The sequence below is a fragment of the Lithobates pipiens genome, unplaced genomic scaffold (assembly GCF_037356315.1).
Source record: "Lithobates pipiens isolate NorthernLeopardFrog02 unplaced genomic scaffold, aLitPip1_a1.2 Scaffold_1, whole genome shotgun sequence".
Lineage (NCBI taxonomy): Eukaryota > Metazoa > Chordata > Amphibia > Anura > Ranidae > Lithobates > Lithobates pipiens.
Window position 1 is genome coordinate 6,970,911 of NW_027507685.1, and position 14,796 is coordinate 6,985,706.

At 44.0% G+C, this 14,796-nt stretch overlaps 1 protein-coding gene across 1 annotated transcript in view; it reads right to left on the reverse strand.

Annotated features, from left to right (window-relative positions):
* The window catches only part of LAS1L (LAS1 like ribosome biogenesis factor), a 55,885-nt gene that overhangs the window by 13,722 nt on the left and 27,367 nt on the right, over nucleotides 1–14,796 (reverse strand). Inside the window, exons 6-7 of the mRNA XM_077476567.1 lie at nucleotides 12,885–12,931; nucleotides 5,041–5,147 (exon numbers count right to left, since the gene is read on the reverse strand). Of these exons, the coding sequence (XP_077332693.1) occupies nucleotides 5,041–5,147; nucleotides 12,885–12,931 (154 nt within the window). The remainder of the gene's footprint in view (nucleotides 1–5,040; nucleotides 5,148–12,884; nucleotides 12,932–14,796) is intronic.

Sequence of the window (14,796 nt, forward strand, 5' to 3'; positions counted from 1 at the left end):
GAAAAATCCGAAATACTTAGTACGCCAGACTGCACGCTGAAAAAGTCCGCTGAAGCCCACACACAAGCGGACTGTCCGCTGAAATGTGTTTAGACGGACTAAGTACGCCATACAGTCCGCCCGTGTGTACGCGGCATTACTGTCTGTCTCATCCACCTAGAAATGGTGGCAGGAAGCGCCAGCAACCCCTTCCTCGGCCAGTCCGTGATCACAAAAAAAGGAATCCTGACAGGTATTTTTCTCATACGACAGAATACAACTTCAGAAGTGACGTAATGTGTTGACTAGTTTTGAATGTATTCTTTAGTTTCGGAGCATGTGTAGTTTTGTGCTTATGTTTTTTTTTTTCATACTAAAACCGTACTAATTAAAACGAAAATCGGACGTCGATTTCACATTAGACAAAAGTGTTATAGTCTGTACATCCAGCTTTTGTCTGATGAAAAACCGGAAACAGCTGTCGAAAGCACCATACTAAACGATCCGAAAAATTGGCAGATTGTTCGTACGAAATTTTACTTCCAATTTTTGTATCATGCGTATTGGGCTTTTAGGGTCAGATTCAATATGACGACCGGGGAAACTGGCGCTACCTATTTACCATGAACCAAAAAAGGTTCTCATTCCACCTAAATGAAAATGAAACCTTTACCAGGAAGCCCTAAGACTTATAGACTCCTATTTCTATTGAAACCAGGAATAAATACAGGAACAACTCCACCCAGAGGCTATTAAGTCACACAAATTATATAGTATGTCTCCAAACCAGCCCTAGTGAGTGTGATAAGTCTCATATAATCCCAAACAAACCATACATAAATCCTGTGAGAGAGAAGCTGAATATCGGAAAATAATAATGCTAGCTGTGATTATTCGCAAAATCGCATCAGTGCTAGAGTTTAGGGTCAGATTCGCCATCCATAATATCGCAGTGCCGCTAATAAATTACAGAGGTGATCAAATACCACCAAAAAGAAAGCTCTATTTGTGGGTAAAAAAGGACATCAATTTTATTTGGGTACAATTGTCAGTTAACCACTCGCCACCCAGGCCAAGTCTGACATTTCTCTCCTACATGTAAAAATCTTTTTTTTTGCTAGAAAATTACATAGAACCCTCAAACATTATATATGTTTTTTTTAGCAAAGACACTAGAGAATACAATGGCGGTTGTTGCAATTTTTCGAACACTTTTTTTTGGGGGGGGAAAGAACGTTTTTTTTTTTTTTTTTTTTTTAAAGAAGCAAACAGTAAAGTTAGCCCAAGGTTTTTGCATATTTTTAAAGATGAAGTTGCGCCGATTAAATAGATAACCAACACGTCACGCTTCAAAATTGCACACGCTCGTGGAATGGCGCCAAAGTTCGGGACCTAAAAATCCCCATAGGCTTAAAATGTTTTTACTGGTTACACGTTTTGAGTCACAGAGGCGTTTAGGGACAAAATGATTGCTCTCGCTCCAATGTTCACGTCAATACCTCACAGGTATGGTTTGAACACCATTTTCATATATGGGCAGGACTTATGTATGCGATCACTTCTGCGAGTGAGCGCGCGGAGACAGGGGCACTTAAAAAAAAATTTTTTATCACTTTTATTCCTATTACAAGGAAGGTAAACATCCCTTGAAATAGGAATATGACATGGCAGGTCCTCTTAAGTGAAATATAGGGACAATAAGACCGCACATCTCACCACTAGGCTGGGAAGCCTGAAATTCAAAAAAAATAAACCAATCACCGTTCCGAAGCGGCGCCAATTTTTTGAATGCAGAGGCCAGTCGTGACGTCAAAACATCACGCCCGGCCTCCGGCGATCATATAGACTCCGACGACCATCTGGTCCACCGGAAATCTCTATGATCAACATCCAGGGCTGGCGGATCCTCTGTCCGACTCACCGATCATAGTGGTAAGTTGGTAGATGCACCGGAGGGCGGTGGGACCTCGCCTCCCGTAAGAACGATCAAGCAGTGGAACAGCCACTATGATAATTTCTATGGTGTAGGGAGTCGCCGGCTGAAAACAGCAATATCTGAATGATGTCTGTAGCTACAGGCATCATTCAGATATACCCGCTCAAATTCTGTCACATCATATGACGGCGGGCGTGAGGCGGTTAAAGTAATGCAGTGCAGTGTCGCAAAAAATGGCCTGGTCATTAAGGGGGTAAATCATTTCGTGCTGAAGTGGTTAAAGGAGGAGCCATCCTTAGCAGAAACAGGTGTGTGTGTGTCAAAAGTTTTTCCAGACTTTGCCAGCTATTTTATGCTCATAGGAGCTCGTCTGGGCTGAGGAAATTCCAGTGCTGCTAGGCAAAGGCTAGTATGCAGCACAAAAGTGAATACACATTAGAAAAGTAGTAAAAACAAAAAAATAAATAAAAAAAAAAAAAAAAGAGAAGAAGATAGGTGGAGAAACGTATCCAGTAAGAGAAGCCGTCCATCATCTAAGGACACTAGCAAAAAGCTGGGAGTGCAACAGAATGGATGGTTATATGAGGATATTGGCATATAAATCATGGCCTGGGAATAGAAGTCCTGTACTGTAAAATGACGATTTTTTTTCTTTCTTTTTAACAAAAACTATTAAGTTTCACTGGAGGACGATGCTTTCCCAAATAACCGTACACAGCATCTTGCATATTATTTAAATTACCTATATATTACCATGGCTTCTTCAGGGGAACCATTTTTTTGACCCAAAGGAAGACGAATAGCAACACCCTGGCTCATCCACAGGCCCACAATCGATGAAACTATCCCAAAAAGGGGAGAAAGGAATGGAACATCCAGCCCTAGGTTTCACCTATGGTGACATACAGAATTAATGTAGAGAACTACGTATCGGGGACGCCAGAAGTTTAAACAAGTTTATGGTAAAGAGGACACACAGTCAAGCAACCTGAACCCCAATTGGAGGTATTTTAGTGTGTTCACCAATCGGGGGCAGTAGTTGGTATCCAACAGGAAAGCCTAGCCTAAACAAGGCTAAATAGTAAGCAAACTGCTTAATAATAGGGCCCCTTATCTGCATGTGCAGTGCAAGACAGCGTCCCCAGAAAGCCAGCCTGGCTGGCACATGCAGATAAGGGGCCCTATTATTAAGCAGTTTGATTACTATTTAGCCTTATTTAGGCTAGGCTTTTCTGTTGGATACCAACTACTGCCCCCGAATGGTGAACACACTAAAATACCTCCAATTAGGGTTCAGGTTGCTTGACTGTGTGTCCTCTTCACCATAAACTTGTTTAAAATTCTGGCGTCCCCGATACGTAGTTCTCTACATTAATTCTGTATGTCACCATAGGTGAAACCTAGGGCTGGATGTTCCATTCCTTTCTCCCCTTTTTGGGATAGTTTCATCGATTGTGGGCCTGTGGATGAGCCAGGGTTGCTATTCGTCTTCCTTTGGGTCAAAAAAATGGTTCCTCTGAAGAAGCCATGGTAATGGCGAAACATGTTGGGACTCTTGACCAGCGATCTAAATTGTGTAGACTGAATATTTAATCTTTTGTATTGTGGAGTCTTGTGTAGTATTCTTGAGAATACATATTTTTATGAACAATTGTTCTTTCAATAAAGCTTCAATGTTAAACTTATGTAATGTATTACATTCAATTGTCTGTAATTTTGGTAACTTACGTCATACTTTATCACTATTAGGCACCGTAATAATCCCCTCTTCCCCAGATCCACATTTTAAACCTGTAATTTGGGATGAAGTGCCCCATCAATTAGATTCTCTCGCCTAAATGTTCTCTTTTTTCATACCTATATATTAGTTTATAAAGTGTAGAGAACTTCAACTAAGAAAACTGGTTTAGTTTAACAACCAGTTTGGGTTGTGTACGTCAGAGGATAGCTTAGAAATCTGATAACATTTCAACTCTGCAAGGATGCAAGCTACAAGGATACTTGATTTCTATCGTGATAAACAGAATTGTATTTGCAGAAAATAGAATTAGCCTGAAAAGAAAACAAAACAAATGCAGCAATCACCTATATGGACTGGTAAACTGCAATACATTACATGCTTGCACCTGGGTTTTAACCAGTGGCGTAGTGTGGGTTGTCAGCGCCCGGGGCAAGGCTAGTAATTTGCGCCCCCTAACCTGCGGGCTTTTAGCACCCCCCAAGTCCCTTCCCTTCTTACAATAATACTGACCAGCCCGATTCCAACACTGACCACTACCCTGTCCACCACCCACTACACTATACTGACCACTATACAGTCCATTACACTGACCACTATACAGTCGAATACACTGACCGATCTACTGCCTACTACACAGTATTCCTATACTGACACTGCGCTGCTCTTCTACTCTCTCTCTCTGGCTGGCTGGCTGCTCCCTCTCTCCAGACCGTGTCCATCCCCCGGGGCCAGCAACATGACTCTCACAGTCTATATTTTTGTCCCGCATCGGTCCAGAGAAGAGGAAAAGGAGGAGGAGAAGACAGCGGCGGGTCACTATTTTCAATGCTTGTGTCCCCCGCACTCTGGCCGCCATGTTCAGTGTCCGGAGCCCTGTGATTGGGCGTATGGGGTCATGTGCGGAGGCGGGACTCCGGGAGCAACCGTGATCACGGACAGACCAGCCGCGCTACTGCACGTGACCCCCATGCACCCAATCACAGCGTGCCAGACACTGAATATGGGGGGGGGGGCAGGAAATTTAAATTACGGAGGCAGCCAGTAGTGACACACAGACTGGTGCAGAAATTCGCCCCCCTAAATATTGCGCTTGGGGCCACTGCCCCCTCCACACCCCCCATGCTGCACTACTGGTTTTAACAAATGTGTTTTCTTGTGTATGACTATCATGCTGTAACTCTTCACAGCTTCACTTGCATAATAGCAAATATACTGTATATAAAATTTCAGGTCTTACACTGTTGTCTTAGTACTTGGTAGGAGCTGAAATTCTCCTTTATTAATCGTAAAGCAGAGCAATAGTATGTCAGTGCAATTCCGGTATAAACACAACTGCAAGCTCTCTCCAACCACCATATGAAAGGGCTAAATCTAAGGAACGTACCTGTTTTGTTGGACCAACTCTTTAATTTGTGCGATGATCCACTCCAAGTTAGAAGTTGCATGCCAAGACTTCTTTGATTTATGATCATTCTGGAGTTCTTGAAAAATCTAATGAAGAAACAAAGAAATAAAGATGTAAAATTACTAAAGCAAAAACAAATTTTATGTAAATATGGCTACTGACATCACAAATGTGTCACATCTAAACACTCCATAAATGGCACTACATACATTGGGGTTTATTTACTAAAACTGGAGAGTGCAAAATTTAGTGCAGATGTGCATGGTAGCCAATTAGCTTCTAACTTCAGCTTGTTCACTTAAGTTTTGGCCCAAAAAAACTGAAAGCTGATGGATTTCTATGCAGAGCTGGACCAGGATTTTGCACTGTCCAATTTTAGTAAATTAACCCCTTTGCCTCACCCGATTTTGACAGGTACCCGGTTGGACCACCTAGGCGATAGTAGTGGAAGTTCACCTCCCTGCCCTCCTACAGTCTTCTGGGACACGTGACAGGTCCCAGAAAACTGCATCCACCATTCACTATGCGCAGCGGGTATCCAGCTGTGACGCCGCAAACTGTCACAGCTGGGTGCCCATAGAGAAGATGGCGGTGCCAAGGAAAGAAGACAGCGGGTGAAACCAACTGGGGTGAGCACACCGATGGATAGTGGGACAGGTGAGTGGCTTTTTGTAACTGCTTTTTTTGTTTAACTGCTGACTTTTTTTTTTTTCCCCACAGGAGACTGGAACTCCTCTTTAACCACTTGCTTACTGGGCACTTAAACACCCTTCCTGCCCAGACCAATTTTCAGCTTTCGGTGCTCTCACACTTTGAATGACAATTACTCAGTCATGCAACACTGTACCCAAATGAATTTTGTGTCCTTTTTTTCCCACAAATAGAGCTTTCTTTTGGTGGTATTTGATCACCTCTGGGGTTTTTATTTTTTGCGCTATAAATGAAAAAAGACCGAAAATTTTGAAAAAAAACGCATATTTCTTTGTTTCTGTGACAGAATTATGCAAATTATTAATTTTTTTTCATAAATTTTGGCCACAATTTATACTGCTACATATCTTTGGTAAAAATAACCCAAATTAGTGGATATTATTTGGTCTTTGTGAAAGTTAGAGAGTCTACAAGCTGTGGTGCGAATCGCACAAAATTGATCACATCTGATGTACTGGTGGCCTATCTCGCTTCTTGTGACCCAAACAAGTCAGGAAAGTACAAATACCCCCCAAATGACCCCTTTTTGGAAAGTAGACATTCCAAGGTATTTAGTAAGAGGCATGGTGAGCTTTTTGATGTTGTCATTTTTTTCCCACAATTCTTTGCAAAATGAAGATTTTTCATTTTCTTTATTTTTCTCCACAAAATTGTCATTGTAATAGGTTATTTCTCTCACGTGGCATGTGTATACCACAAATGACACCCCCCAAAAAATTCTGCTACTCCTCCTGAGTATTACAATACCACATGTGTGGGACTTTTTCGCAGCCTGGCCACATAGAGAGGCCCAACATGCAGGGAGCGCCATCACGTGTTCTAGGAGCATAAATTACACATCTAACTTGTTGACTACTTATTACACTTTTGAAATACCAGGACAATGACACGTGACACTGATGACAGATGGCACTGATACGTGGCAATGATGACACTTATACGTGGCACTGATGACACGTGGCACTGATGACAGATGACACTAATATGTGGCACTGATGACACGTGGCACTAATACGTGGCACTGATGACACGTGGCACTAATACGTGGCACTGATGACACGTGGCACTAATACGTGGCACTGATGACATGTGGCACTAATACGTGGCACTAATACGTGCCACCGGTGACAGATGGCACTAATACGTGGCACCAATGACACGTGACACTGATGACAGATGGCACTGATAAGTGGCATTGATGACACGTGACACTGACAACAGATGGCACGTGACACTGACAGGTGGCACTGATGACAAATGGCACTGATACGTGGCACTGATGACAGATGGCACTAATACGTGGCACTGATGACAGATGGCACTATGTGGCACTAATAACACGTGGCACTGATGACAGATGCCACTTATACGTGGCACTGATGACAGATGGCACTGGGGACAAATGGCACTGACAACAGGTGGCACTGGGGACAGATAGCACTGCGGGCAGGTGGCACTGGGGTGGGGTGGATTGCACTGGGGTGGATGGCACTGGGCGGATGGCACTGGGGCGGATGGCACTGGGGCAGGATGGCACTGGGGCAGGATGGCACTGGGGCGGATGGCACTGGGGCAGGATGGCACTGGGGCAGGATGGCACTGGGGGGGGGGGGCATGGCACTGGGGGGGGGGTGGCACTGGGGGAGGATGGCTCTGGGGGAGGATGGCACTTTTTATTAAACTTTTTTTTTACTTTTTTTTTTTTTTTTTTCTTTTTTACACTGACGGCTGCTGCAGCCGTTCTTCTCTCCCCTCTCACACGCTGTCTGTGTGAGGAGGGAGAGCGGCGCTGAGAGATGATCTCATATGTTTACATATGAGATCATCTCCCATTGGACACGCCGATCACGCTGTAAACGGCCGCTGTGATTGGCCGTTTACAGCGATCTGTGTTTGCCTGTCCCCGGGGGACACGGCAAACACAGAACTTCCGCGATGCGCGCCCGCGGCGGCGCGCATTGCGGAAGTAAACACCAGGCCGTCCAGGGACGGCCAGGCGTAGGAAGCCGCCCGCCCTAAGGCCGGCATTCGGCTATAGGGCGGGCAGGAAGCGGTTAATAGCTCACTTTTTACAAAGTGGCACTATTGCTGCACCCAAGTCAAAAAATAGGATTTTTTCGTCATACTTCCCTGTAAAATCCTTTTCTTTGAGTACATCATGGGACACAGAGTCAGGCTAATATTCATTACCTGCTGGTTATACTTCATCAGGTGAATGGACACTGGTAGACCAAAGGTCTTCAGACATGACGTGATCCCCTATATAAATCCTATTTTCTCTTTTTCATACATCATGAGACAGTCAGGCTAAGGAGCCTTTCACACTGGGGGCGGTGGGTGCCTTGATTTCAATGGGCAGGAGCAGTATACACACTGCTCCAAAAGATAACTTTTTTTTTTTTTGCGTCCTGCCAGCGCACCTCTGGCTTTCACATTGGAGAGACAGGAGCGGCTCTCTTTCAGGGCACTTTGCAGGCACTATTTTTAGGGCTGTAGCACCTGCAAAGCGCCCCAGTGTGAAAAGGGTCTAATATTCCTGCTGGGATGTCCCAAAGCAATAGCCTTGAGGGGAGGTAGACACCCTGCCAAACAATAGTCATCAGAATTTATACGGCAGCCCGCAGTACAGTGCTGCCGAAAGCCAAATCCATGGCTGCTCGAACATTCACTTGATAACATTTTGTTAACGTATGCACTGAAGACCAGGTAGCAGCCTTGCAAATCTGAGCCACAGATACTTGATGGTGAAAATCCCAGGGAGGAGCTTTACGTTTCAGACCATAGGCTTGAATGACCAATTGACGGACCCAATTGGCAATGGAAGCTTTGGAAGCTGCCCGCCCCTTCTTGGGTCCTTTTGGTAAAGCAAAAATATCCTGGGATCTCCGCAGATCTAGACAAATAAACCTTGACTGCCCAGACAATGTCCAAAGAATGCAGTCGTCTCTCTTCCACGGAACAAGGCTGAGAGAAAAAAAAAAGAAGGGAAAATGTTCTGATTTACATGAAAGGCCGACACCACTTTTGGCAAAAAGGATGGAACAGGTCGTAACACGACTGTCATGGAGAAGGATGAAGTACGATTCCCTGCATGAAAGGGCCGCTAACTCCAACACCCTTTTAGCCGAGGTGATAGCCATCAGGAAGGCTAGCTTGTGTGACAGCAAGTCTAATAGTATTTCCTTAAAAGGTTCAAATGGTTGTTTCTGCAACACAGACAGCACCAAGTTCAAGTCCCAAGGACACATAGGCGACCTAATGGGGGGAAGCAAGCGAGTTGCCCCCTGCATAAAGGTTCGGATCAGTGAATGGGAGCTTAAAGGCATTTGGAAGAATACCGATAGGGCCGAAACTTGACCTCTGATTGTACTCAATCACTTGTGCTTCACACCAAGCAATACAAGTCTTCCAGGCCTTATGATAAATCTTCCTAGTGGCAGCTTTTCTAGCATTAACTAGAGTAGACACCACTGGTCCCAAGTTGCCACGATCCTTCAACACCAAATCTGATCTCAATTAGCTTCTGGTATTTGTTTTATGAACCTAGACTTACAATTGAGGAGTATGCTGTACTTGTTACAGGTAAAAAAGTTATTTTTGTATTCTTTAGTTCACAGTCTAGATGTCCATGCAAATTTAAGATCTTTTGAATAAAAAGAATTTTCCAAAAAAAAAAAAATTGGTATAAGCTCACCAAACTTCTAGAACTGTGATTACTAAAACAAACATAATCCAACCTAATACTTGTTTAGCACTTGCTGCAGTACAGCTAACCGAGGCAAGCTCTGTAACAGATACAGAGGATTCAAATGTCTGCAACATAAGAATCTTTGCAGTGAGTCCTTGCATTGAAATAACTGTAGAATCACAAATTAAAAAAACAGACAAATTTGAAATATGGGCTATGACTGACTTTTTCAATGTATTTATTCTTCATTTTTATATTACGGAATACTGTAAAATCAGAAAGAGAAATGAGTTGACTATTGCAAACTACTTTGTATCCGGCTCTAGGCTTTGTGAGGCCTTAGGCATAACTTAGACATGAGGCCCCACTCACGTCCATAAGGGAAAAAATAATTCAAGCAATAAAATTGAATTGCATATTAAGAGTACTGGTGCCAGCGCTCCGTCTCTCTCGGTGCTGGTGCCAGCGCTCCGTCTCTCTCGGTGCTCTGTCTCTCTCAGTGCTGGTGTCAGTGTTCTGTCTGTCTCAGTGCTGGTATCAGTGTATACTCTGCTAGTGCTGGTGTCAATGCTGTCTCTCAGTGCACTGAGAGAGACAGCTGCAGTTGTCAGTCTCTGCTGGCTGTTCCAATGGAGACTGGACAGTCATCTCATGGGGCGTGGTGTAACAGAGCAGAGAGGAGGAGGACTGTTTGTAAACTGAACAAGGTGGGCACAAAGCTCCCCTGCGCTGACTGTACTAGAATTGATTCAGGATGATAGTAGAGGCAGCTCTTTAGGCAAACTAGGCGGTGGCGAGGACCTTGAGAGGGCGAGGCCTTAGGCCATCGCCTAATTAGAGAGCCGCCTCTGCTCCCACCCCCACCTTTCTGGAAGACTGCAACAAGAACAATTACAAAGCAAATACACAAACACTCCCCCAGACGGACTCACAGGGCATTGGGGCGCACTACAAATATAATGCAATTTAAAACACATTTTCCCAATAGGCATAAATGGCAGCATATTGCTGATCTGACTTGCACTGCAATCTGCAAACTATAACCCCAGCACTGACCCGTCATGGAAATACACAAATCATTAAGCTGCCAGGTTACAGTTTAGGGACTAAATGCAGCGAGCACAAAAAAAAAAAAAAAAAAATCCCCTGCTCTGAAAAGCAGATGTGATGTGGAATTAGTTGGGAAGTTTGCCATAGTGGTTTCCGATGTGTAGATTGGGGAAGTGGTAAACCCAAAATCAATCTACACCCTACATCAGCTGAAAGTGTGTGAGCTTTGCTAGAAAATACCTTCCAAGTTTCATGTAGGTTGAAAAACATGAAGAATACCATGTCAAAAATGAGAAGTACTGGTTGACGCTTTTATTAAACAAAATTTTTAGATATCTTTAAAATAACAGGGGGAAAAAAAAAAAAAAAAAAAACACACAATCAATTATCTGAAAATGGATTTAAAAAAATATTCCTTTTTAAGGCCCCTTTTAGACTGGCTTAACAATCAGATTCATCTATTAGTTTTTCAGGTGGACCTGATCAGAATGTCCATGCATTCCTATGGATAGGTTGGTGTAAATGGACTTGTGTCCGTTTACACCTTACCACCTGTGGGTCCGGTTGGGTCTTCCATTTATGGAGACCGGATTCAAGATAGCTGGGTATAAATGGACAGCAGAGTCTGATTACACTGACAGAGCAGGCTTTGTCCGTGTACACTCAGCAGAAATTGAAAAAAAAAAAAAAAATAATATGTTATATACATGCATACATAGATAGAGACACCCACAGCAACTCACAAAAGTGAGTACAGTGAGTGTGAGTCACACTTTTGTAAATATTTTATTATACCTTTTCATGTGACAACACTGAAGAAATGACACTTTGCTACAATGTAAAGTAGTGAGTGTACAGCTTGTATAACAGTGTAAATTTACTGTCCCCTCAAAATAACTCAACACACAGCCATTAATGTCTAAACCGCTGGCAACAAAAGAGTGAGCACACCCCTAATTGAAAATAACGAAATTAGGCCCAAAGTGTCAATATCTTAGGCTTTTTTGCCTCCCCAAATACGCGCCAATATCAATACTTTTTTTGAACATCATATGACAGTGACATTAATACACAGCAATGATGAGGCGTGGACTGTCAGTCTTAATTTTATAGTAATTTTTTTTTTTTTTACGTTGCTTTTTTTTGGGGGGGGTGGGGCTTTGGCGAGATATCAGTGGTCTAAACAGACCTCTGACATCAGCCCTTTGAGACGAGGACACATTGCCAGTCCCCTGCTCTGCAGCCTTAGCTGCACTGAAGATGAATCGACAAGAGACAGCAACTCCAGTTCATTCATAAAACTGAAGCATCATAAAACACAGTTTAAGATGCTCAGTTATGAATGGACAGAGTCAGTGATCACGGACTCTGCTCATTCAGAAAAGGAAGGGGCCAGTAAATTACATATTTACTGGCTCCTTCCTCCTCAGCTCTACATCATGACAGATCTGGGATGGAGGGGGGGCCAGGAGAAGGAGAGGGAGAGGGAGGACGCGGAGGCGGACCACGAGGAGATGGAGGACAGGGACCAGGAGGAGACGGAGGACAGGGACCAGGAGGAGACGGAGGACACGGACCAGGAGGAGACGGAGGACACGGACCAGGAGGAGACGGAGGACACGGACCAGGAGGAGACGGAGGACACGGACCAGGAGGAGACGGAGGACACGGACCAGGAGGAGACGGAGGACACGGACCAGGAGGAGACGGAGGACACGGACCAGGAGGAGACGGAGGACACGGACCAGGAGGAGACGGAGGACACGGACCAGGAGGAGACGGAGGACACGGACCAGGAGATGGAGGAGGAGGACGACACAGGGGAGAGTCGAGGGTGATCAGTGCAGCGGTGGGGGCAGTTACAAGCACCGATTTCCCCGTAAAGCTAACAATAGAAGTAGGTGAAAGCCACGAGAGGGAGAGGAAAGGGATACAGGGAGATCAATGCTTGTAACTGCCCCCGCCGCCACACCGATCACCTGTGAGGCTGTCCAGGTATCGGATTAAGCATCAAAGCATATGCACGAATACAAGCACTTGTGCAAATGCTTGCTATTGGTATAACCCTAATTTTAATGGTAAAAACAAAGCTGTCAAGCCCTATTTGGAATATATTTGTAGAACAAGCAAAAAATTTATCTTTTCCCACCTTCCTTGTTTTTCTGTATGACAACAAAAGGCATGAGACAATTGCCTTTAAAATTTCCTCACTTTTCAGGAAGAATGAATCATTTTTTTTTTTTTTATTAAGCTGCAAGGGTACCAACAAATTTATCCATGGCTGTATAAAAACCAGTTATGATTTAGGACTACTAATCACTCCATAACTTTTAAACATTAGTTGGTGCTTAGAGAAGAAAATGTGTGGCAATACCTTGAACTGTTCACTTGAATAGGACCGAAAAGCTTCTCGGAGTTTCCCTGTGGAAAAATAAAATATTATACATGACAATGTTATCTAGAAGAGAATGGGCACGCAGAATAGATTTTCTTATAACCAGCAGCTTCCTGATAATGCAATGCACACTGTGCAAAGTAAACAGCACAGAATTAGCAACAATGAGCAGGGAAATTCCTCCAGAAAATCAATATTCAAGACCATACAATACATACTGAAAAAAAAAAAAAAACGGTCATAGAGGGCTAGTCTTAACAGGTACAATCCATGTGTGTAAAGTACACGATAAAAACATTAAAATAGAAGGGTATTTTTACACTGCTGTGAAAAGAAGTCTGCTTAAAAAGATTTTAAAAGTTCTGCTGAGGATTAACCATGGAAATTACTCAGGAAAATAAATAAAAAAACGAACACCCAGAATTTCCTGATAAATGCCAATCCATTTCCCTTTTTAAATCATGTATAATTTGTGTTTGTCAAACATCACACTTGCTACACAGTCCATTTAAAGTGGAACTCGGGACACAAACTTGAATTCAGATTTACTTCTCAATATAGCTACTTTGTGTGCACAGATGCCAAGATATTACCTAGTAAAATAGAAGTGACATTATTATTGTGCTGTACACAGCCCGTGATGAGAGCATAGCTGTGGGAGGGGCCCAGCAGGCTCCATCCACTACAGGCTGCTTAGAGAAAACTCCTACAGCAGTGATTGAGAAAAAAAGAACGAATGGTAATTATGCTAATCTAGTGCAACATCCAGTATTATTAGAAAGAGAGCGGTTTCCCCTAGGTGGACTTTAAAAGCACATACTAGTAAATATTGGAGGAGTGTGATAGAGATAATATAGATATCTATGAGCGCGAGGGAGAAAGAGAAAAGGCGAGAGAGAGAGAAAGGCGAGCGAGAGAAAAAGGCGAGAGAGAGAGAGAGGAGAGAGAGAGAGAGAAGAAAGGCGAGAGAGAGAGAGGAGAAAAGGCGGAGAGAGAGAGAGAGAAAAAAAGGCGAGAGAGAGAGAGGAGAGAGAAAAAGGCGAGAGAGAGAGAGAGAGAGAGAGAAAAGGCGAGAGAGAAAAAAGGCGAGAGAGAGAGAGAGAGAGAGAAAAGGCGAGAGAGAGAGAGAGAGAAAAAAAGGCGAGAGAGAGAGAAAAGAGAGAGAGAGAGAGAGAAAAAAGGCGAGAGGAGAGAGAGAGAGAGAGAAAAGGCGAGAGAGAGAGAGAGAGAGAGAGAGAGAGAGAGAAAAAGGAGAGAGAGAGGAGAGAGAAAAAGGCGAGAGAGAAGAGAAGAGAGAAAAGCGAGAGAGAGAGAGAGAGAGAGAGAAAAGGCGAGAGAGAGAGAGAGAGAGAGAGAGAGAAAGGCGAGAGAGAGAGAGAGAGAGAGAGAGAGAAAGGCGAGAGAGAGAGAGAGAGAGAGAAAAAGGAGAGAGAGAGAGAGAGAGAGAGAGAAAAGGGAGAGAGAGAGAGAGAGAGAGAGAGAGAGAAAGGCGAGAGAGAGAGAGAGAGAGAAAAGGCGAGAGAGAGAAAAAAAGGCGAGAGAGAGAGAGAGAGAGAGAGAGAAAAGGCGAGAGGAGAGAGAGAGAAAAGGCGCGAGAGAGAGAGAGAGAGAGAGAGAGAGAGGCAGAGAGAGAAAAAAGGCGAGAGAAGAGAAAAAGGCGAGAGAGAGAAGAGAGAGAGAGAGAAGAGAGAGAGAGAGAAAGGCGAGAGAGAGAGAGAGAGAGAAAGGCAGAGAGAGAGAGAGAGAGAGAAAAGGGGAGAGAGAGAGAGAGAGAGAGGAGAGAGAGAGAGAAAAGAGGGCGAGAGAGAGAGAGAGAGAGAGGGCGAGACGCGAGAGAGAGCAAGGCGAGAGAAGGGGGCGGGGAAGGAGGGGGGGAAGGGGGGGAGGAGAG